General features: G+C 42.7%; 1 protein-coding gene across 7 annotated transcripts in view; it reads right to left on the bottom strand.

Annotated features, from left to right (window-relative positions):
* Positions 1-17818, bottom strand: part of PLA1A (phospholipase A1 member A) — a 36263-nt gene extending 18445 nt beyond the window's left edge. For 2 of the 7 annotated variants that reach the window (XM_032479885.1, XM_014564136.2), the window contains exons 1-8: positions 17451-17813; positions 9716-9917; positions 7823-8000; positions 7314-7422; positions 6214-6315; positions 3672-3761; positions 1769-1936; positions 316-405 (exon numbers count right to left, since the gene is read on the bottom strand). In XM_032479885.1, coding sequence (XP_032335776.1) covers positions 316-405; positions 1769-1936; positions 3672-3761; positions 6214-6315; positions 7314-7422; positions 7823-8000; positions 9716-9917; positions 17451-17520 — 1009 coding nt within the window. In that variant the 5' untranslated portion in view covers positions 17521-17813. Of the gene's footprint in view, positions 1-315; positions 406-1768; positions 1937-3671; positions 3762-6213; positions 6316-7313; positions 7423-7822; positions 8001-9715; positions 9918-17450 lie in introns of all 7 variants that reach the window. The other 5 variants (XM_032479883.1, XM_014564135.2, XM_032479895.1 and 2 more) reach the window with 5 other exon arrangements.
* Between the last annotated feature and the right edge of the window lie 7239 nt (positions 17819-25057).

Below are 25057 nucleotides of genomic sequence, written 5' to 3'. Positions count from 1 at the left end.
GCTACTCTAGAGAGAACCCACACCGGAAGGCAGACTTCCATGGCGGGATGGGGAGGAACTAGGATTGGTATACAGACAGTAAAGTAAGATGCCCCCAAGTTCTCATCTGTAGAGCAATGTGTTCTGAAAAGTTCTGGTTCTGTCTAATACCAGTAGCTGCTGCCCCCCACCTCTCCCATCCCATGACATTTTTGCCTCAGTTCTTCAGCTCCCACCTCGGCTACCATGCTGGACTGGACACTGTCCAAGCCGGAGCCCTGGACTCAGCCGGGCAGCACACTGGCAGAGCTGAGCCTTGTGTTTCCCCCTACTCACCACAGTATGGAGCCTTGGAAGTGGTCTGGAGGTAGACCTTCACTTCCTTGGGAAGTGGTTCTATCTTGACACCACCTTGTTCCACCAGCCCTGGAAAGAAAGACGCAAAGACAGCAGAGCCCTGAGGCCACATATTGATTAACTCCTGCACCCATTCATTCCACAGACAACTCCACTGTATGCTTGTGATGTGCTATGCCCTATAGTGAGTCCTGGGATACATTCAACTCTGTCCAGATGGGGGTAAATAAACAAGTATACAGCAAATACATTCTTTACATTATCTGGCCCATTCCCAGGAGGTTATTTGTCACAAATCTGAAACGATGTCTCCATCTTGCAAAACAATCTACATGACAATTGTTTTAATGGCATCTGTATCCTGTGCACTGGAGCACAGGGAAGTATTTGGCTTGAAGAACAGGGGTTGACAAGTCGGAGAAAGGCATTCCAGGCAGAGAGTACAGTTTAGGTAGAGGCACAAAGAGTGAGGAAACATGAATACTCTAGGCAGTTCGAGTAGTTAGCGTTCCTGGGGTGTCTGGAGAAAAGAGAAAGTGTAGTGAGAGATGAGGCTGGGCAGACAGTGTGAAGTGGTTGTTACACCATCTGGTCCATCACATTTGTGGGAAATAGTGACATATGCCCGATAAGTAGGAAGTAAATGTTGATTTGCTTTATTATGGGAAACTACCTCTACCTTAACATGTTGTCAAGCTGATATTCATTTCATTCATATAAGCAATGACAGGCTGCTGCAGTGCTGAGTGGCAGCCAGGAATGGGAAGTGGGATAGCAAAGAAGAAGGAACCATTTACACTACCAAAGAGTTTTTTTCTGGAGCCCTTCAGGCTAGATGACCTCAGGATATTCACAGCAATGATCCGCACAGGGTGAGTTGAGGCCAAATCCCTCAGCCTTCCCAATCCCTTCTCCTCAGACTAGATCATCCAGGAATGTGCCCAGACCAATCAACAATTAAGAACTCTTCCAGTTGGCATGTGGCCTCATGCCTCTAAGGTGGGCCACGGGTGCCAGTCTTGGGGATTCCCCTGTAGCTCCTTGATTTAGAGTCCATCAGGAATTGTAGAGTGGCTAGCCTAGCAAGGAAGACTTCTGGCAAGCATCTGGTCTGAGATTGGGTGCAGGGGCTCTGGACTATACCAATGCTTCTAGAGAGCATCCTGAGGCTGGACTTGCAGGCCTGAGGCTGTATGTGTGTGAAGGGTGTGTGCAGAGCGAGTATGGCATCACGTTGCTGTACAGAGGGCAAGGCGTGGGACACAGAGAGCTAAATGCCACCTTACAGGTGAGAACAGGCTAAACAACTCATTGCTTAAATTTTAACCCAACTTGGATAGACTTTTTAATCATAGGAGATCAGGACTTAAAGAGGTGACAAGACTTGAACTTTTCCCAAATTGTCAAAGGAAGCCAAAGGGGTAGCATTTACCAATCCTTGGACAGGAAAGCAGAAAAGGGTTGAAACAATCCAGACAGTGTCCAGCAAGGAAGGCCTTATAGCTGGTACAAGGGAAGGCCATCAGTGGACAGGAATTCTCCAGTACGCTGATGTAGAGGTGCACAGCCCTCATGTGATCACAGATCAAATAACTGTAGCCTGAAGAGGGCGAAAAAACACAACCAAGGTTTCGGTTCAAGACAAATGGAAACTCCCTCCATGTCACTTACTGTAACTCTATTGAATTTTATATTCCAACAGGCTATAAATACATGGGATGTCCCCTGAGCCACATTTAAAAAAAAAATGAATGAACATGGTTACAACACTCTCCCTTTTCCTTTTAATTTTCCTGGGATAACTAAGTTTAATCTACCAAGAAAATTGCTTAATTTGAGACCCATTCTTCCATGATCATGCAAGCTCTCTTTCAGAAAATGGGAGCATACAGAGTTGGCAATCCTGACCCCACTTCTCAACATGGGTATCTGCCTGCACACTTTTACCTTCTTCAGCATCACCCACACAACCAATTTTTTAAAACCTCATTCTACCCAGCCTAGCAACAAGACAATCAAGAGAGTCAGCAGCAGTTCACAGTCCATCTCTGAAAGCCAGTGTGCTGAGGTCCACCTTGCCAAATAACTGAAACACTGAATTTGCCAAATGTCCCAATTTAACAAACATTTGGTTTTCTTGTTATTGTTGACTAATTAAAAATTTGTAAAAATTCACCTTGGATGAATTTGCCAGGGCTAAGAGGTCTATAGTGAACCATAACTCCAAGGAAGAGTCTTCAGACTCTTCCATCACCTTGAGACCCCCCTCTCTGTGACCAGCAACCAAGTGTAAGCTTTGTGTTGACTTTCCTTTCCCCCGTGGTTGGACACACTCTACAGCCAACCTCCTACTATCTGCAACAGGGAGCTGGGAAACACAAACTAAACCCTTCTCAAATTGTGTTATGAAGAAAAAATGAAAAGTGGCCAACTAAAATGTCACAGAAATTTTCAAGAGCCATTAAAACAAAACAAAACCATATCATCTGATTAGAATTGCTGAAAAATTTATAAACTGTTAAAAGAAACATGTTTTTGGAAAATCAGTAAATTTGGTAACTTGGATTAGTGGATACTCAACAAAATTGTCAAAAGAATCCTTAATGTGTTAAAATTTTGGTAAAGCAGGAAAAGACTAAAAACACAGTAAACAGAAATCAAGATAAAATTCCTGTATGAAATGTTGATAGGCTGGTTATAGTCATAAGAAGACTATAAGAAGACTAAATAACTTTAATGCTTAGCTTTTGATACATTTAATATTATTTAAAATTAGGCTAAGAAGAATATAGTCAATGAATATATCAGAAAAGGACATTCCAGAAGAATATATTTAAAATAGAAGAAATATATATTCATTGAATGTATTCAGGAAGATTATCCTGAAAACAATTTTGAAGAACTTAAATTCAGTAAGTTTGGGGAAATAGTGAGGTAGGAATTGATCCTTCAGGTAGCTAGCTTTGGCATATCAGTCTGCTTCTGCCATAGTGAGGCTCTTCAGAGGATGTAGCTAGTGTGAACTATGCCACAAAGGATGGCCGAGGAAGAGTAGTAGTTATTGGCTTGAGTGATGTTAGATCACAGCAGGGCCTAAGAAGTGGGAAGGGCAGCCTAAATGTGGAGCAGGCTCTTCATTTCAAGCACTCCTCCACCAGAATTCCTGGGCTCGAAAGACATCCATTCAGTAAGTGCTGAGTAAGTCTGATGGGATAGAGAAAAGGACACTGTAAGGAAGGCTCACTGTGGCCCACATTGGCTGACTCAACAGGAAGGCTGTTGGCAAATTACAGTCTCTGAAGTAGTCAAACACCAACACTTTCTGGCCTCCTGACCTGCATGAATGAAGATGGGACAGCCAGGTTGGTCTTGGCCTCCGTTGACGAAGTAGTCCACATGTCCGACAGGAATCCGAATACCCAAATCTGAAAGGAGAACCCTGTTACCTTCTCACTGCAGGGGCCCATTTTCCAGGTCCCACAGCAGGGCTCACTGGCAGCAGAGCCTGAAGGCTGACCTTGGGGGCCCACCCCCTCTCTGTGCTGAATGGGTGCTCACTTCACTCCTAAGTGCTGGGAGACTGCAGAATGAGCCCTCAGATTGTTTTCAAAAGGGGTTTTGCCATGCTTAAAGGAACAGAAGAATAAATTCGTAAGAAGATACTCATTTGCCTAATAAAATCAAGAAAAATATCCTTAACATAAGTTTTATGAATCAGTAAATGTTATAAGCTTAGTAAATTTCCTTGTTGAATAGTTTCTATTTTGCTTCAAGCAACAGTTCAGATATGTATGTCTGGGGTCACATTTATAGTCTCTCACACATTTTTGTATTTTTCTGACTGAGCAGAAATATAATCTGGCTATAAAGAGATGACTTTTAGAGACTGTAGATCTTATCTCATCATTGTAACCATATCTGACCCTCAGACTGGGTCAGATTCAGCTGCCAAAGACCCCGATTTCCTCCTTCACATTATCTATCACTATTGTAAGCAACTGATTGTGTATTATTTGTTTAATGTCATCTGTCCTGGGGTTAAGCAATAACCCATCCTTGCCCAGCATCTGTCCCATCAGCTCTACCTCCAAAATACATTTTGAATCCTTCTACTTCTCTCTGTCTCTCCTGCCACCACCTTTGCCTAAGCCACTATCATCTCTTACTCAGGCCATCAGTCACCCTCTAACGAGCCTCCAGTCTTCCCTTAGTGCCCACCTGCAGTCCATTCTCTGCACACCAAGCCACAGTAATCTTTTAAGGATATCCAAATTGCCACCAACTTCTCACTGATTGTAAAATAAAATTTAAACTCCTTGCCGTGGCCAGCCTGGTCCTGCTTCCTTTTCTCCAACCTATTCAGCACATTACTCACTGCACTCTAACCACACGGTTCTCTTTCCTGCCCCACTCACAACAAAGGGCTTTTGTTTTGCTGTCTTCTCCACCTAGAATGTTCATCTCCCAGCTCTTCCCAGTGCTGACTCATTCTCATTCGCAGTCTCACTTCTCACCTCCTTGGAGACACTTCTCTCAATAATCTTATTTGAAGTAAACCTCGCACCCCATGCCAAGCCACCCTTTGCCAATATCCCTCATTACCATAATCACAGAGTGGAATTGTTTACTTGTATATAGGCTCCACCACAACAGGGCCTTTACCTGTCCTTTTTCTGCTCTATCCCCAACACCAGCATAGTACCCAGCACACGTGAGTGCCAAATGCATATTTATTGAATGAATAAGTGAATGAATGCTTGCTCAATTAGCCTGTAAGTTCCACAAGGGCAGAGATCTTATTTGGTGTCTTTTGCATTACATTATTCTCAGTGCCTGCTACATAGCTCAATAAAGACCAACTGAATAAATGGAATGATTTTTAAAAAAATCACATTAGGAAGAGGCTCCAACTTTGAAGGGGACTGAGAGGCCCAGCTCAGGTAAATGGGACCAATGAGTCATCTATTTAGCAAATTCAGGAACAGAAGGGTTAACCTTGTCAATTAACATGGTTAATTAACTTAATAGCTAAGCAGAGGACTATGGGCTTTGGTTTCCTATCTGTGAAATAAAAGTGGGAAAGAGGGTTGAATAACATGACGGCATGAGCTTACTCCAGAATCATAAATCTGTGAGTTCTGGATGCTAAGAGAAAGCTTCTGATCAGATGGAATCAGACATGGCGATCTCTCACTTGAACTGCAAATTCTTCTGGTCAGAGACAGATGTAACTTCTCTTACCCAACGTGCTGAGCACAAGACCTGGCACCAGATTCTGTGGGTGTTTGACATCCAGTAGAAATGAGGAAGAATGCTCACCCCCTTGTCCAGTTGATCAGAAGAGCTTAATTTGGTTATGATGGATTCAGAGTTAGGGGTTCTTGCCTTGGCCTGTCACTATTGGAGGAGGCAATTCTCATTCTTCACTGGATGAGGGCTGGTTGGCTCATCCTCTGGGGAGGAGGCAAATCCTGACTAGCAGCAGCCTCTGCCCCAGGAGTGGAATGCCCCAGTTTGCTGGGGCCAGGCATATTTACCCTGAAACAAGCATTACGAATTTCCCGTATGTCTGCCAGGCAGAAGCACCCTCCAAGCACTACCTCATCAAGAGGTTCAGTGTTGAATCACAAAGAGACTCATGACCAAAAAACAATTCTGGTCCACAAATGAGAATCCTGCCTGCTGCTGGCTAAAAATGAAATAATTCATCTCAGTCTTCAGAAAACGACAGAGCTGGAAGAGACTTTCAAAATCATGCTGGTAAACTCCTCACTGTGCAACAGAAGCTCAGAGGGAAAGGGCCTCTTCCCAGGACCACACAGACAAATGTCAGCCTCCAAGGCCCTTCCCTCTGGTCATTCCCCGACCCCTGCTCACTGTCTGTGTCTGTGTGGATGGCTTCCACGAAGAGGGCATCCCCAGCATCCAAGCGCTCCTCTAGGCTGGCTCTGGTATACTCCGGTCCAGCGGGGTCCAGGCCTGCAAGGACAGACATGTCAGAGGCCTTTCTTCTCAGCTGCAGGAACCCTCATGGGCCCACTGCCAACACACCAGCTCTTCCAGTTCAAATTAGAGCCCCAAAAAGACCCAAGGCCCAAGGGAGAGAGACATAGCTCAAGACCACCTTTCCCAGGAAACTCTACTCTATTTCTTTAACTTCTCAGTGACCTAGTTTCTCTGGCTCTAAAATGAACCTGCTAACACCAACCATGTGGTAAGGATTAATGTAATATTAAGCCTCATATAGTAATAACAATAGCTATAACTTTTTGAGTAGTCGCTATGTGCCTAGCTTTGTGCTGGGCAGTTTTACACATTCTAGTCCTTACAACAACACAGTATAGTAAATATTAGTCTCCCCATGTTTTAGCTTAGATCCCTTTCCCTCTTCCTCCCAAAAAGCAGACCCTGAGACAAGGATTTAAAGTGCAAGTAGCTTATTTGGGAGAAGATCATAGAAGGCATAGTGAGGGAAGTCAGAAAATGGGAGAAAATTTTAATGAACAGATTATCATTTTGGGTCTCATTCCACTGAGGTCCCTCTGAAGTACTCTGTAGAATATGACTCAGAATTGTCCCACTGAAGTGCCAGAAAGCCAGGGTACTAACCACACAGCTCTAGTCCCTTATTGAGGGTAGCTCCTGAAGCATAAAGTGCACAGAACTTTGCAAGTATTTAGCAAAACACAAGGTAAATTTCTATAGTGGACCAAGGAGTTATGAGCTGTTACAACCCATTTTATAATTGTAGAAACTAATGCTCAGAAGTACATGGCCTTTAACACTGACATTAGAGATTATGCAATGATAACAGTACATTTTATCCAAAAGAGCTACAATAAATAAATTTCAGTGATGACAGATGACTCAGTTACAAGAACAGAGGCCCAACACCTCCCTCTGCCTGCCTCAGCAAAGGCTCTTCCAGGGCATTCTCTACCTCCAAACCCGAGAGGATGAGCAGGTAAGAACATTACCTGTGATCCGTCCCAGTTGGCCTTTGTAGAAATGTCCCACCATGCCCGCAACGTGGGCCCCCAGGCTGACACCAATGATGTGGACTGAGGACTGTGACACACCCAGAGCCTAGAATGGGCATTTACAGTGAGTTGCATTTGGACCACAGCAGCTCCTAGCCTTATAAGGGTAACATTTTTTCCTGAGGCACCAGAAGCACAGAGTCCTGGGCACGACACACCAGCCACACATGTTTTGGGAAAAAAGTACAGAATCCTCATCCACTTGCCCTCTCCTTGGGCTTCCTACCTTGACAACCCACTCACTTTCCCCTTGGTACCCAAAGTGTGTGAGTGAGGACCACCACCACTCTCTCTTGAGCAACTAGTTGAGATTTGAACCAAAGACCCACAAGCTATGAGGTAGCTCTGCTTCCATCCTAAAACTCCTCCTCATGTGTCATTTCTTTCTTTTTGACCCCTCTTCCCCATAGGCAGCCAGAACTCACCCTAAGCTCTTCTACACCTACCAGGAGTTTACTGAGGAAACGAGAGATCTCGAGTCCCAGCTTAACCACATTTTCCACGGCTGAGAAGTAGACACCTGTAGAGCCATAGACCCAGTCCACGGCGACCACATTAGCATCTGTGGCCTGCAGAAGGGCGCCGATGAATTTATCAATCCAGGAAGGCTTTGTTCCTAAAGCCCTAATGTGGGGCCAAGAAAGGATAGGAAAATTACCTGCCTAGCCTATATCCGTTATTGTGGAAATTACAATGACATTTCTATAAACAGGAAAAAATGTCACAAGTGGCAGGGGGCAGTGGGGGGGCAGGTTATGGGCACTAAATCCTATAGCACTTTGAGCATAAGGAAGACATAATCGCAAAGTTACCAGAGCTCCTACTTGCACACATGCAGCCTATGAGTAAATTATAAAAGGATGCCTTTTTTCCAGGTGGATGCAGCCTTGGTTCAGGCCTCAGAGCTCAGATAAAAGTTCAGCCCCACCAGCCCTCAGTCAGGTACCTCCATGCAATGCATAAACCACACAGACCATATGTACCAACCCTGCTTGTGCTACTCATGGAATAGAAAAGGTAGCTTTGTACCTTAGAGTTAAGATTTACGATCTTAATTATCATTCCATAATATAGGCACTTTCCTTGAGGATGTTTTCATTCACTTGTTTATTCATTCATCCTTTCATTCATTCAACAAGTGGGTCAGGCAGTATGCTAAGTGCTTTGTGAGAAATAAAGAAAAATAAGACATATTCAGAAAGCCTCCCCAAGAGATTGGGAATGGGAAAGAAGTCTTCTCAAAAGCCCAGAGAGCATGCTCATGGGACAGAGGTGCCCAGATGGGGTGTGTGCCATGGAACGTGACTTTGGGAGCATCTGGGAGCAGACAGTGGGACGAGGCTGCTGGGCTCTCCAGCTCCACTTGCTCTCTCTGGGTTGAGAGTACACACTCAGTCTCAAATAGTGCCCGAATACACAATTTGCTAGAGGAGAGATTTTGGCACAAGAGTGAGAAGGGATGCCTAAGGAAAGATGTGGCTGGGTCCCTGGAGTCAGGGATTTGAGAGGCAGAGAGAACCCAAAGATGAGAAAACCATGATCCTTTGTGCAGTGCCTCACTGCCCACATCTTCACCGAGTGCTCCCAGCTCCAGCTACTCTAGAGTACCACTGTGTCACCCCATGTTCTCCCTGTTTCCTCCCAGCAACCTTTCTCTGTTTCTGGCTTTGTCAGTGGGCTTTGGAGAGAGAATATGATGGAAGGAAGGATGGTGACTGAATTGAGACTCAGGAGACAATATATTACAACAAAATTTGGACTGTAGGGCATCAAAGAAGTTGAAGAAAAGTATATAGCGCCTGAGAAATGCTAACCTCTGGCAATGATGGAAACAGTACTCATAAGTGGAAGTTTCTTAGGTCATGAAACCCAGGAAGAAGTGAAGAAGAGGAAATAAAACCCTGGATAAAAACACCACGATGTTACCCTGAGCGATTGCACAAAACCTGTGACCTCATTGGTTGAGATGAATCATGTAGTCCCCGCTTCAGGGAGGAAAGGATCACTGAGACCATCTCTACAATATCCCTTTTACTCAGATATGGAAACCAAGGCTCTGTGTGCTGGAGTGACTTGTCCAGGGTCACACATATTTACTGTTTGAGAGTGTGTAGATGAGACTGAGCAGAGGAGTAACATATATGACTAACGAGAAAGAACAACCCAACGTCTGATCATGTTTATCCAGAGACATTTTCAAAGTCAGCAGGAGGTGAGTGATAGGGTGAGTGACAGGCAATAAATCCATTTCTCCTCTTGTTCCCCACTAACTTCCTATGGCATTGTGGTCATTTTCTAGTTCTCAGCTGAGGTGCTTCTATTGGTTGGCTGGCTCCCACCTGAATCCATGGATAACTAGCTTGGTTTCTAGAGTGGCATTGAACCCAGTGTTTTGGATGTCACTACTTTCTTCCACTAGCTGCCCACAGCTAGGATCTGAAGTGGTGAAGAGGAGAAACTGGACTCTGAGACTGGTGCCTCGGAGGAGATTTGCATTCTGGAAGTCAGTACACTTTGTCTGTGGGGTAGGAGGTACATCTCCTAGAAGAGAAAAGAAACAAACAAAAAAATAAAAAACCAAGAAATATCCAAGGTGAAGCCTGTTCTTAAAAGGAAGAAAGAAAGAAACCGGGGCTTACAGGCATTCATTATAAATTAGCTAGTATAATAATCAGCTCATTTATCAAAGGCATCACTTCTGTAACCAAAATTTGTGAATATTTTTCATGTCTAAAGATAAAATACCAGAGCAGAATATGAATATTGCTCAACTGAGAAGATTTAAGGCCATGGTTAAATTAATATTATTATGGGCTAAATTGAGGTCCCCCTGTAAATTCATGTGTTGAAGTCCTAACCCCCAATAACTCAGAATGTGACTATATTTGGAGACAGGGTCTTTACAGAGTTAATTACATTAAAATGAAGCCATTAGGGTAGACCCTTATCCACTATGACTGGTGTTCTTACAAGAAGAGGACATTTGGTCACAGCAAGAGAGGAAAGATGATGTGCAGCCACGTGGAGTAGACAGCCATCTCCAAGCCAAAGAGAGAGGCCTGGAATGGCTCCTTCCCTCACAGCCCTCAGAAGGAACAAACCTTACTGTCACCTTAATCTCAGACTTCTAGCCTCCAGAACTGTGAGATGGCAAACTTCTGTTGTTTAAACCACCCAGTCGCTGGCACTTCGTTATAGCAGCTCTAGCTAAATAATACAGTTTTCTGAAAAGAACCCTGGGCAGTGAAATGAGCAGTTGCCCTGGGGGCTAGGTTCACTCTGGTCTGAACATCCCATTCCCAAGGATTTCAAGCTCCCCATTCCAGGCTCATCACTTGTCCTTATGAGCAGTCCAGAGCCTTCCAGTGCCCAGCACGTGGCTGCCCAGCCAGGTGGTAGAAAGAACCTCAATGAGCTTTATATGCTCTACAGTACCTTCCAACAGATCCCTTGACATTTTATGGTCAAGGTTACCAAGGGGCTTTTTACAATACTGAACCAAAAAAGGTAACATGAAACTCCTGCCTTCCAGGGAGCTGAAAATCTGGCCCATCTTCAATACCAAACAGCCCATTTCCACGAATACTTCTGTGATAAAGAAGGGGCACCTGACGGCCAGCTCATCTTAGAGAGAGAGACCAGCAGGAGCAGCAGGGCACACAGTGACCACAGCACAGGGCTCCAGTCCTGGTGCCGTTAACAGCTACCTCGCATTCCTGCCATGGAACAAAGCCATGTGCAGAATCACAGAAGTTGAGACTGCAGACTGATTTGTGCAGTCCTCTTCACGAGGAAGACAGCTATTTCAGGTTTCTGGAATGGTTATCTGCCTTCAGAGGTAACTGGGAGGCACATGTATAACAAGCATGTGGATCTGGGGTATACTGGGATGTGATACTGTGAGCAGTTTGTGGGAACCCCATTTGGAGAGTGCTGACAGTGATTTCCTCACCTCCACATCTGAGCCCCAGACCTGGTCCCCAAGTCCCCTTGCATCTCCTTTCTGAGCAGACAGGTCTTGGACACCTGTGCGACGAAGTCCACTCTGACAGTGCAACCTTCAGGCTCCTTGGCCTGTGGCAGCTTCAGCTCCCACAGGACACAAGAGAGGAAGACGCCTAATTTGATCACCTCATTTGCCTGCCCTGATCTTAGTTTTGTTTTTTTGTTTTTTGTTTTTTTTTTAAGAAATGATGAAAAGACTCTGCTTGAGATGAGACTTGAATCACATACATGAATTTATCTGCTTTTTGGTCATATAGGAAAGGCTGCATCCATCAGACAGAGAATTAAGGGGCCTTTTAAATGAGCATAGTATGTCACAAAGCAAGGCCCACAGACATCACAGACTCAGTATATTCCAGACAACATTATCTAAATAAAATGTAATAAAATTAGAAATCAATGACAAAAATTATTTTAAAATATACTTGAAGATTTAAAAATTCCCTTTTAAGTAACGAATGAGTTAAAAATAATCATAACAGAGACTAGAGTATTAAAAAGTAAACGACAATAGAACCAATACAATATCAAAACTTGAGTAAAGTAGCTAAAACAGCACTAGGGGGATTTGAATAACCTTAAATGCAAATATTAGGGGGCAAGAGAAAAGGCACAGATTAGGTAACCTTGTAACTCAGAGAGTTAAAAAAAAAACCCAACAATACAGCAACTTCAAATAAAACATAGGAAAATAGTACAAAGGAAGCAGTTGAAATTTAAAAAAACAATGAAATATAAACGGTATCATTAGCAACTCAGCCTTGCAGTGGCTCAGGCTGACCTTCCTGGAGATCTTTGACTCTTCTCTTTCTCCCACATCCCCATACAACTGGAGAGTAAATCTCCAGAACAAAATATTCAGAATTAAAACTATTCTCACCATCTACACTGTTACCACCTTGGTCCAAGCCATTTTCAACTCTCAAAATTATTACGTAGCCTGCAATGCTTTTCCTGCCTTCATTCTTGGCCTCCTTCAGTCTATTTGCAACGCAGTAGCCAGAAAAGTAAGTCAAATCATGCCAAACCTCCATGCAATAGCCTCCAAGGCATTTCACTCAGAATAAAAGCCAGAGTCTTAACAATGGAAGAAAGCCCTAAATGTTTCAGGCCCTCCCCTCCGGGAGCCCTTGCCTGTCCAGACTATTGTTTCCTCTGTTCCAGCCACTATCCTCCTAGCTCTTCCTCACTCTGGACAGGTTCCCACTTGAGGGTCTGTGCACTGGTTGCTCCTTCTGCCAGCAGCGTCTTCCCCAGACATCCACAGGACTAATTCCCTTGCTTCTTTCAAGTCTTTGCTTGTCAAATGTCATCTTCTTTCCTCTAACCACCCTATTTAAATTGGAACCCACCTATGCTTCCCTCACCTCTGTCCTCTCATTCTTCCTTATCCTGATCTACTTATTTTTAAAACAATCATCACCTAATCAAGTTTTTTATTTATTAGTTTATTATTAAACTTATTGTTTATTAATTTCCCTGCATTAGAAGATAACTTCAAAGGAAGGGATTTTTATCCATTTTGTTTACTCTACTGACTAGAATAGTATCTTCCACACATAACAAACACCAAAAGGTAGTTCTTTGAAAAGAACGATAAACTAGATGTACTTTAAGAAAACTAGACGTACTTTTGATAAGATAGAGTAAGAAACAGAGAGAAGTCACAAATAAACAATATAGAGAATAAAAACGGGATACAAACACAGTAGATTTTTAAACTGCAAAAGAGCATGTTTATACCCACACAACAGTTAAAAATACAGATATTTTCCTAGAAAATGCATAATTTTCTAAAAAAAAAAAAAAAGCTTACTGAAACTCAGTCAAGAAAGAAGGAAAAAAAAGAACAGAAAATCAAATGTAAAGGAAATGAAACAGTAGTTTTAAACCTATTAATTGAAAAATTCTATCAGTTTTACAGAGAAGTTCTAACAACCTTTCAATTCTTATCTTACGCATACTGTTCCAGAGAATAGAAGAGGAGAGAAAGAATCCAAACTCATTCTATGAAAATAACCAGAATGTCAAGACTGGGCAAGGAAAGAAAGAGAAGGGAAAAGCAAAGGCCAGTTTCACTATTACACGTAGACATAAAAACCCTAGATAAAATATCAATCTTTCAAAGATAACAAGAACCAAAAACATACCATGGCCAAGCAGAATTTAATCCAAGAAATAAAAAGATGATTTAACATTAGAAAATGTATTAATGCATTTCACGTATGAACAAATTAAAGGGAAACTCATATGCTCATCTCAATAGATGAAAAAAATAATAATAAAATTCAATACCCAACACTCCTTAACATAAGAAAGAAAGGTGTCTACCAAAAGCCTATGGCAAGAATCATACTTATTGGTGAAATATTAGAAGCATGTCCTCTAGAACTGGGAACAAATGAGAATGTCTGCTATCAGTGCTTCTATTCGATACTGGACTGGACGTTCTAGTCCTAGCTAGTAAAACAAGACAATAAAATAGGATAAAAGTTATAATGTTTAAAAAGGGGGAGAAAAAAATTGCCAATATTTACAGATGATAGGATAAAACTATCCATCCCATTCAAGACTATGGAATATGGTACAGTGAATCATGCTCAGATACCCCTTCCTCCCAACCACCACTTCAGCCAAAGAGTAATGACAGATGAATACCCAAAAGAGAGAGAGAAAAAGACACAGACCATCTCAAATATAAAAATAATATCTCCATAAATAAGAATAAGAATGGAACTGCAAAATGGTGCTGGGTTCCAGGTCTGGGAGAAGGCAGTGGCTGTAAGAATTCAGCTCTGTGAGGTCAGAGGGGTCTAAGAGCACCCCACATCAGGTATGGAAGACCAGCACCAGGCCCACCTGTGGTAGCCAGTGGTGGAGAAGGGCTCCCCAACTCAGGAAAGGAAGCTACAAACAAAAACGCTACTGACTTTTTACTGAGGCTATAACCTTATTTAAGGAGACAGGATGGAAAGACAAGGCTCACTCACAGGAGCTGAGGCAACCCACCTGGCTGGAGGAGAGAGGGTAAAGATGGAGGCTCAGGTGGGGAGACAGAGAGACAAGGGAGAGACCAAAAGCAAATTTTTCTTTGAAAATTAAAAAAACTAATCTATTGTGTTAGAAGTCAAGATAATACGTTATCTTTGGGGTGGTAGTGATTAAGATGGCATATAGTGAGTGGGTTTTAAGAACCTGGTAATGTTTTATTTCTTGCTCTGGAAGATGATTACACAGGTGAATTCATTCTGAAAATTCATCTATCTATGTATTAATAATCTGTGTGCTTTTCTGTATATATTTTGTACTTCAGGAACAAGTTTATTTTCAAAAAAGCTTGCAAACAAAATGCTTAAATACATAAAGAAATCAATGTTTACAAAGATAGTCAAGAAAGCCAATAAGTGGATCATGAATTCATTTCAGGCGAAATAAAATTTAAAAAATCTTTGACATAGTTTAAAATAAGGATGCTGAGAATGTACAAGGATAAAAATAAAGACAGAGTATAAGAAATTATAAAATCAAAACAGGTATAAATGACAAGATATATGGTAAAAAGTTAATTAAAATTTTTGAAATGAAAAAGATAGTCACTGCAATAAAGATGGAATAAGTAGTATAATGTCTAGTAGAGAAATAAAAGTTTTTGATTGACAATTGATGGAGAGGCTCCAACATTCATTTAGTAGCTGTTCTCTAAAGGAAGAAAATGGGAGAAGCAATATTTTGAAAAGGTAATTGTTAAGAATTTTTCATAACTAAAAGAAGATATAAATTCTCTAATCAAAAGTTATACTCAGGGTAATGAGCAAGATAAAAAAAAATAAATCTATACTAGGCAGATGACACTATTAAGTATAAAAGATATTCTTAAAGATTCCCAGACAAATGCATTGGAAAACTTAAAAGCAATGGATAATTTTCTAGAAAAATATAATTTCCTGAAACTGACTCAAGAAGAAATATAAAATCCAAATAAACCTACCAGCATCAAGAAATTAAACTGGGAATCAAGAGTCTTCTCTGGCCATAAAATACACTAAGGCCAGATAGTTTTATGTGAGAACTCCACCAAACTTACAAATTACAGATAACCTTTATCTTATATAAAACTGTTTCATAGAATAGAAACTTATGAGGTTATACTCATCTTAGTACCAAGACCAGGAAAGTGCAATGCAAGAAAATTATAGATAAATTTTCTTTATGAACAAATATGCAAGATAATAACTATAAATATATACAAAAATAAAAATAAATGTTGGCAAATAAAATTCAACATGACTGAAGGATTTGTCCCTGGTGATCTTTGTCTAAACCCACAGAATTTAGAAGAAAACATGAAAGATTATCTTTATAGAAAGATTGCTTAAACAAGACACCAGAAGCACAAATTGCAGTAAGAAATAAGAATTAAGACAACAACTTAAGAGAAAGAAAAATACCATATGAGATCACTCATATGTGGAATCTAAAAAACAAAAACAAAAAAACAAAGCATAAATACAAAACAGAAATAGACTCATAGACATAGAATACAAACTTGTGGTTGCCGAAGGGGGTGGAGGGTGGGAAGGGATAGACGGAATTTTAAAATTGTAGAATAGATAAACAAGATTATACTGTATAGCACAGGGAAATATACACAAGATCTTATGGTAGCTCACAGAGAAAAAAATGTGACAATGAATATATATGTTCATGTATAACTGAAAAATTGTGCTCTACACTGGAATTTGACACAACATAGTAAAATGATTATAAATCAATAAAAAATGTTAAAAAAAAAAAGACAACAACTTAATGCTACTTTCCCTATGTGACTGACAATATGAAAACCATTTGATAATACAAAGTGTCAGTGGAGAGGTGGGGAAACAGCTATGCTCACATACTAATAAACAGTGATAACTTCCTTGCAGGACAATTTTTCTCACATCTATCAAAATGTATAAGAGACAAATCCTTTTAGATCTAGTATACAGTGTATAAACAGCCATTTCATAAAATAAGATATATGGTCATTTTACAAACACAAACACACACACACACACACACACACACACACACACACACACTAAATGACTGAGTTAGGAGAAAGCACACATGAAGCTAAGGAGCACCTTATCAACGCCACCCATTGATGCACATAGTGAATACACTATGCAAGCTGAACTTTGGAACAGGGAAGGGGTGCTGAGTAAAGGCCTAAAGTGTTACAAAGGAGGTACAAAAATGTAAGCCCTCTTGGAAGATGTGAAGAGCAGAAATCAACAAAAAGGCAGTGTGAGCAGCTCCAGGCAGAAGGAATGAAACATTCTAAAGCTGAGGAATGAGAATTAAATGTCTCATGGAGGTGACAGAAAAGCAGTCTGCTGTTGGGGACAGAGGGAAGGGAGCTTTCCGAGGGTGATGCCACTGCTGGGAGGAGGAGGGGACCTTCACTCTCTGAGATTCTCTACCACAGGAAGGTTTAGACTTGCTATATTAAGCAAGGGGGAGCACTGGGTGGGATTTTCACGGGGAAAGGTACAATGCAAATGGCATCTGAGGGAATCTGTGCTAAAGGTCATCGGTCATCTGTGGTTAACAGGACTAGTTATCATAGTCCTGCCAGGAGGGACGACAAACCTGAAATCGAATTGGGTTGGCAAGATTAGAAAGGACCTCTAACAATCTCAACGACAAAAATTGTTGTTAGTTTGGAAAGTTTAAATTTTTAAATTAAATACATCTTAGAACAGTGGATAAGGTGAAAATGAATCACTTTTTGGAATTAATCAAATTTTATTTTCTTATACTCTTCCTGGCTTGTGCAAGGTGAAAAGGAGTAATGCAGATTTTAGAAAATGAGTAAAACAACTAGAGGAAGTTCAATGTTTGTGACTTGAGAAAGTGCTATCATTCCCAGTATGATTGTAGGTTTTTCCCTCCCTCTTTTAAATTCATCTCAGGAGAGGGCTTTTAGGGGACCTTCCAAAGGTTAGCACTGCATAAATAGATGGCTTGAAAAATAGAATTATTGACTGAAAGAAGTCCCACCCAAGGCTGGAGCCCCCGACCTACCTGTACTTTCAACACTGAGCCACAGGAGCCCCCACGACCAGAAGCATCTCTCCCAGAGGCCTGGGGGCATCGCCGAGCTGGAAGTCTCAGAGCTGGTGTGAAGTTGACCCCTAATGCCGAAGAGATCGATCACATAACCCAGCCTCCCAGAGTTTTGAACACCAAATGCCCCGCTTGGGTCTCACTAACCATTAACTGGCCCCATGACCTGTAAAAGAAAAGCAAACTCTCCCTATTTGTTTAACTTCCACAGTTTTTCTGTTTCTTCTTCTCAATGAAAATAAATATACTTTTCTTTTTTTTCTTAGAGCAGGGGACATGAAAACACACTGTCCTTCCTCTCTGAGCCAAACATCATCAGGAAACGGTTTCCTGCACCTCTCCCACTTCCCATCATAAAACGTTAGTAAAAGCCAAGGCAGAAGTCTTTCATCTCTAGAGGATCATAAAACCCTCACTGTACCGGAATCATCTGTGGACATGTTTGTTCCCCTAGGAGGGCTCTGAGAAGCTTGAGGGCAAAAACTTTTTTTCATTTTTGCATCCCCAGTGCCCAGTACAGAGATGAGCCAACAATACATGGTTAGTGTACATTTAACAGAAAGAACGGAAGAAGATGAAGTTGGTCTCTGATAGAGAGTACTATCCCTTTATAGAATCTTGGGACTAGAAGTAAAGTCCAACCTCTAAGAAGAGACGTTCAACCTGTTGAATTCACATAAAGAAACCAAGAAGTAAAGAATGAAAATGACCCACGGAGACCCTGCTGATGGAAGTGGCAGAGCTGGCTTGGAACCAGGGTGTTTCCAGTGTACTGTGAGGCCTCTCCACTCAGGGTAGTGGCAGAAACCACAAAGCACTAGTCTGGGGGAAGGGGAAGGTAGGGTACTTGCCCAGCACTCCTTAAAGTGTAGCACATTGCTGGGAGGCAGAGAACCCACCAGCAGGGCAGTACGGAACTTTCTGGATAGTAGCTCTGTGAGGTGAGTACTGTCTACATGTAGCTTCAGGGCATAGAGGGGTTAAGTACCTTGCACGAGCTCATGCAGAGCTGGGATTTGAAGCAGGACAAGCTAGCCCAGAGGCCACACTCTGAACTACTGCACCAACAGGCTGCACCAACCACTGGACCAAACTGTGCCAGGCCTGCTCAAGACAAGGATAAAACTATCATGCACAGATCCCACTGCTCAGGCGCTGCTGCCACCAAGAAGAAGAGTGGCAGTATACAGGGCACTATTGGAGGCTGTTCTGAGGTCATAGACCAAGCCAGGTGTAGAAGTCCAGGTCCTCAGAGAAAAGATGCCAGGATGGGACTAGGTGTGCAAGAGATTTATTGGGGATAACACCTGTGAAGAGTAAGGGGAGCTGAAGATGGCAAGGAGAGCCTTTAGACCGTGATCAGGGCTGACATCTGTGAAGGACAGGGAGAAGGAAAGTCTTGGAATGCCCCACAGTTCCTAGAATGTCCTGCCAAGGGGACAGGGGAAGCCTCAAGCACAAGTCTCCTATTAAAGCAGCCCGGTGTTCTATGACAATGAGCTGTATTAGCAGCCTTATGTTGCTCCATCACTAGCTAGGGTCAGACTCAGCATAAAGACGAGGGTAGATCCGGAAAGGCAGCAGCTGGGACCATCAATCAATAAGGTTCCCCACAGCGGGAGACAGAGGACCGCATTTCTCCTGACCACCTCGCCACAGCCGGGCTAGTCATTCCAGTTATTCCAGCACACCGTTCCCTGTGCAGCAACACAGCTGGCATTTAGAGCACCTTCCCTATCACATTCATCATTTAGTACAGTGCTCTCCACATGCGGTTGGAATGGTCCTGGGCAGAATCCTGCCTTAGTATCACTGAGGGAACCTCAGGCAGACTGCTGGGCCCAACCCAGACACACCGAATGAGAATGTTTGGGGTTGGGCCCAGGACTCTGCATTCCAGTGGGTCCACAGGTGACGGTACACATAGCTGGCTCCATTTATCATGGAGGAAAGTAAAGCTCACAGAAGCCAGTGGCCTGGGGAGCACTGCTTCAGGGGGCCAGGAAAGTGGGGTCCTCCTGGAAAATGAGGTGACATGTTTTAGACCGAGAACTTTCTACCAGGAGATACTGCGGGAACATCAGTTTATAATTAGTGTATGTGGTCCATCTTCCCCAAGAGAATGTCAGCCTCAGGAGGGCAAAATTCTAGTCTCTTCTGTTCAGTGAGGTATCCCCAGAGCCTAGCACAGTGCCTACCACACGGCCAGTACTCAATACTTGCTAAGGGAAGGCACTGTGCATCTGGCAGGGCGTGCTCACTTAGAGAGGACAGTGGGAAGGGGCCTGGTACTGAGACAGCATCTAGGCCCCCATTGTAAAGTGGAGTTGGAGGCTTTGCTTGCCTAGGGTCCGGGAACACAGGGAGGCACGCAACAGACCGAGGACACTGTGTGCAGTGTCCGGGGCTCACTGTTCAGGGTTCCTGCTGTGTGCTTGCTGCCTAGAACAGTGCCTGGCATATAATATGGGCTCGTTAAATACTTGTTTTGAAAGAAAGAGAGGAAGAGAAGGGAGTGGAGGGGAAGACAGGGGAGAGGATGGCTATAGGTTACAACCCCTAGAATCCACAGAATCCCTTTCAGCGTCCCCTGCCTGCTTGTTCCCAGCTCAGATTCCCAGCCTCCTCCCCTTCCCTCAGGATCTCTAAGCTGACAGTTCCATAAGTGAATAAGCTTTTATGTATGTGCGTGCGTGCGTGCGTGCGTGCGTATTTAGAATCACTGCCTTCAGTTAGGGATGGGGAGGATATAAACTAACATAATAACTAATATAAACTAATCTTAGGAAATTATAATTATGGGCCTCACCAGTTTATGACTATAAAATGAGGTCACATTAATTTTTTAAAGTGTCGTCTTTAATAATTCTACGTGTAAATGGGTTTTTTAAAATCAAGAAGTACAAAAGCACGTGGTGAAAAATAAATCTCCACCCCCTCCTCCCAGCCCCCCAGATCTAGCAGAAGGCAGTCATTGCTAACATTTCCTTGCATGTACTTCTGGAGATACTCTGTGCCATCCTTTTCAAACGTTTTACATATTTGCTGACCACTACACAAACCCGCTGCACCTTGCTTTTCACACTAAACAAAATTCTTTGCAACTGCCGTATTCTTTTTTTAAGGTTGCATAGAAGCCCATTAGAACTTTTCACAAAATTTTAGTGCACAACCTAAAATGGCTCAAGACCTTACCCTACTCAGTTTTCAGGAAGTCCAATTTTGCCAGGTTCCTTTCCAATTATGGAGCCTCCACTCCTGATGTTCTGTATGTACCACACATGAGCACACGTGCGTGCACAGGCACAGACAGACACGCACACATACACACACCCCTTCTCAGGACAAACCATAATGCACGAGCACAAGACAATCTCACCTCTTATGGAGAGAGAGTACTTCATGCCCTTTGTGTTCCAAACGGCCTAATTCTGCTTTCATTTTAAAGCTGTGTTCTGACTGTTTTGCCAGGAAGAATTAGTTAAAGCCTTGCTTTAAATTTGTTAGGACAAATGTACCAGAGGTGTCTCCAAGCCTCTAAATGTTGGGAAAGACTGAAAACTGCAGCTTTTAAATGACAGTTTGGTACTAAATTCTACGGTTTAGTGTTTGCTTCCTGAGATCTCCTAACTACAAAGTAAAGTGACTTCTGAACCTTGAGAGCTCGGCACTGGGTGTACAGTACTGCAGGTCGGTTCCATGAGAAGGTTGAAGGGAGAGGAGTCCCCCTGTGTTCTGTCTTCCAAGTAGTGGAAGAAATGGATTGAAAGTGACCCATTTGCCTATTTCACAGTTTTAGCTGGACTCAGCTCTGCCTGCTCCTTACCCCTGCCCCCAACATGGATCTCAAACCCACAACTAGCTTTCCTCTTGACGTCACCTTCCCCGTTGTGGGTAAGACATAGGCTGCTGCATCATCCCACTCCTGGGTTTCATTCTGGCTTTGTCTAAGGAAACATTTTCTAATTATAGCTAACAATTAGAGTGTGGTAGGATTGGAGACAAGCAGACCTGGGTTTAAACCCCAGCTCCATCTCATCCCAGCCACGTGACTTTGGACACATGGCAGCTTCTCTGAGCCCAATTTCTTCATCTGTTAATGGGCTCTGGTGAACTGCCTGACACACAGCAACTTTCTTCCTCCTCCTCTCTTTCCTTCCCCAAGTGGAGAGAGTCTCACTAACTCCTTAGCTGTCACTCTTCCCAAACCCCAAACCCCAAACATGAGAAAATGATGGCAAGGCTGCCCCTTCTGCCCTGTCTGGATGACCCCTGGATACTTAACCAAACTTTATTCCCTGGGGAGCTGATCCACTGGGATGGTTGACTGTGAAATCATCAGTCTCCATTCCCTCCCTCACACCCCTAGCAGCTCTGGCTGTTTTAAAAAGACGCACATTTACTTGCCCTGGAGAGGCAGAAGAGTAAATGGAGAATGTGGTAGCTGGAGAAACTTGGAGAAGGGCAGATGAGGCCAATGCTAATTTTACAGATCTTAAAAGGTGTATACTGCCAAGATTTCTAGAGAACGTCTAGCAATCAGAGGTAACAAAGAAAGCAAATGTAGTAGTCATCTAGCATGTCAAAGGATATCATTAATCCCTGTAATGTTACTCATGACCTATTCTGTTTTTCAGTACACGTATGTTAACTTGATTAGCATGACAAACTCATACTGTCATTCAGGTCATCTTTCAAATTTACTCTAACATTATGTATATCATTAAGTTTGTTATCTCTTTTCTCTGTTCAATCTCATCCTCCCTCCTTCTCCCCATCTCTCACATATGCACATAGCCCAGCACTCAGAGTCACAGCGGGAGGGAAAGCACACAGTCCAGGAGCTCAAATGCGGGTGTGGGAAAGGGTGGATGGGTGTGGCAGGTGTTCTCTTCTGACTGCTTGTATTTCCTCAGAGAAGTAGGAAGCAAGGTTGCCAACTGAGAGTAAAGTGGAGCGGAGGTTTTGAGTTCTGAGAAAAAAAGTCTGAAGTGTGACTATGATGAAGAGTGAGAATTTGCAAAGTAAACATAATAGGATCTTTAAAGAGACATTCTCTGTTGTCTCCGATGGTGACTGAAGTTTCACACTGGAAAACAAAAACCGCTTAAGACTCCACCCTCCTACCTCCCATCACCCCCTCCCCCCAACATGCACCCCCACCACCACGCCCTAAGGAGACTGGAAGGACATGGAAAGACAAATTCCAGTAGGGCTTACTAGGAGGCCGACTTCCCTTCCCCACCTCCCCCAGCTGAAAATCAGCACTTTGAAGGAAAAATCATGAGAATCATATTCTGTAGGAGTTTTCCTTCCCTCCCTGAAAGGGGAGGAAAGGCGGTGCTCTACCTCACCCTCACAACAAGCCAAAAGAGGGGGAACTACCAGCTCAGACTGACGGTGACCACGTGAAGGTGACAGTGGCATCTACTTCCAAGTTGGCTGTCTGCTGAGCAGCCTGATCTGTCCTCTGTGAGAGGGATGGGGGGGTATGTAGAGAGAACAGCAGGTGGGACAGCCTGCACTGCACTGCACTGGTGGATGTGACCAGGAAGGATGAGTTTCCCTCAGGATGAGTGGAGCCCTCAGAAGACAACCAGCTTGAGCCTTTCCCACCAATGCTCTACTGAAGAGGGTGGTCTCAGGGCAACACTGGAGAGGGACAAGGAACCCCAAAAGAGGGAGGGGAGGAATGAAAGAGGCATCCATGTCCCCGTTTCTCCTCTAAGCCCCTTGGCTTGGGACTGACTGTAGTGGGAAAGAAAGAGGGCAAGTTATTAAAGTCTTAGAATTGATTAAACTGAACTGGGATTCCCACTTCTGGGTACATACCCAAAGGAAATGAAAACGGGGTATCAAAGAGGTAGCTGTGCCCCAAAGAGGTAGCTGTGCCCCAGGCTCTGGTGAACTGCCTGACACACAGCAGCTTTCTTCTTCCTCCTCTCTTTCCTTTACTGCAGTATTATTCACAATAGCCAAGACAGGGAAACAACCTAAGTGTCCGTCAACAGATGAATGGATAAAGATTTGGTACATACATACAATGGAGTATTATTTAGCTATGAGAAAGAAGGAAATCCTGCCATTTGTGGTAACATATGGACCTTTGGACATTATGCTAAGTGAAATAAGCCAGACAGAGAAAAACAAGTATTACAAGATACCACTTATATGTGGAATCTAAAAAAACAAAGCCAAACTAATAGAAATAGAGTAGAAAAGTAGTTGCCAGGGGCTGGGGGGTGGGGGTAGTGGTGACAGAAATAGGGAGAGGTTGGTAAAAGGGTACAAACTTTTGGCTATACGATGAATAAGGTCTGAATACCTAATGTAAAAATAGTGACTATAGTTGATAACACTATATATTGTGTAGCTGAAATTTGCTAAGATAGAACATAAACGTTTTCACCGAAAAAAACAGATAAATATGTGAAGTGATGGATATGTTAATTAACTAGATGAAGGAAAACCTTTCACAATATATACGTGTATCAAATCACTACAATGTACACTTTAAATATCTTACGATTTTCTATGTCATTTATACCTGGATAAAGCTTAAAATTTTTAAAACTTCACTGGGATGGACTGGATTGAGTTTTTAATACCAGCCCCCTCCAAAGACCAAAAACTGTGTAAAGATGACACTAAGGGGCAGGAAAAGCAGCTTCCACAGAGTATGTATGAAGGCAGTAGCTGGAGGAAAAGAAAATAATTTCATGTTTGCTTCTCACTAAATTCAGACCATTCACCAAACCAGTTACAGAGATAAAACAAGTCATGCCTCAGATTCTACTTGTTAAAATACTCTTCTTCCCTTTTCTATATTGTAAGGTTTAGGCATCTCACTTCTGCTGTTTGGTCAGTGCTAATAGATTTCTAGTGTTCGGCCTTGAAACTGTAGGCTCTCCTGACTACTGATAAAAGAAACCCCAGAAAGACAAGGCGAAAATGTTTCCTCTTCTACAGCTGCAGAAAAGCACACGCAATTATGCATTACAATGTCAGTTTTTATCAAATGGAAAATTAAAAAGTCACAGGTGTCTCCATGTTAGTCTTCTGCTCAAGAATCTTGTGTAAAAATGTATATACTGTTTTCTATTATTCTAAAGCTGTCCTCAAAATATTCCTACAAAGGAGTTATCTTGTACATCTGAATTTAAGATGTTATTACCATGTTGTATAAATGATAAACCCCCACCTCCAAAAGAATACAATTCTGACTGCCCTGCTGAAGAATCTATTGTCCTAGTTGTAACATTTAAAACACATTTGTTTTGTGAAGTATTTAAGTATATATGAGTTTTCTGAGCCAGAAAAAAAGCTTTGGAATCTTCTTCTCCCTTTATGTATGAAAGAAAGATAAATGCCACGCCTTTGCTGGAGTCCTGCTTCAGATACATACTTGAGAACTTTGTCTCATTTAACTCAGCATACAGGCCTGGTTGAAGCATCAAGCCCTCCATGTCTCATAGCCCAACACAGGTCACTCCTGGCAATCTGGAAGTACAGGGTGTCTGAAACACATGCTGCATGTTAAAAGCATTCACGTCAACACAACTTGA

This window comes from Camelus ferus, chromosome 1, assembly GCF_009834535.1.
Source record: "Camelus ferus isolate YT-003-E chromosome 1, BCGSAC_Cfer_1.0, whole genome shotgun sequence".
Lineage (NCBI taxonomy): Eukaryota > Metazoa > Chordata > Mammalia > Artiodactyla > Camelidae > Camelus > Camelus ferus.
The sequence above is the reverse complement of the archived record's forward strand: the minus strand, read 5'-3'. Positions and strand labels throughout refer to the sequence as shown.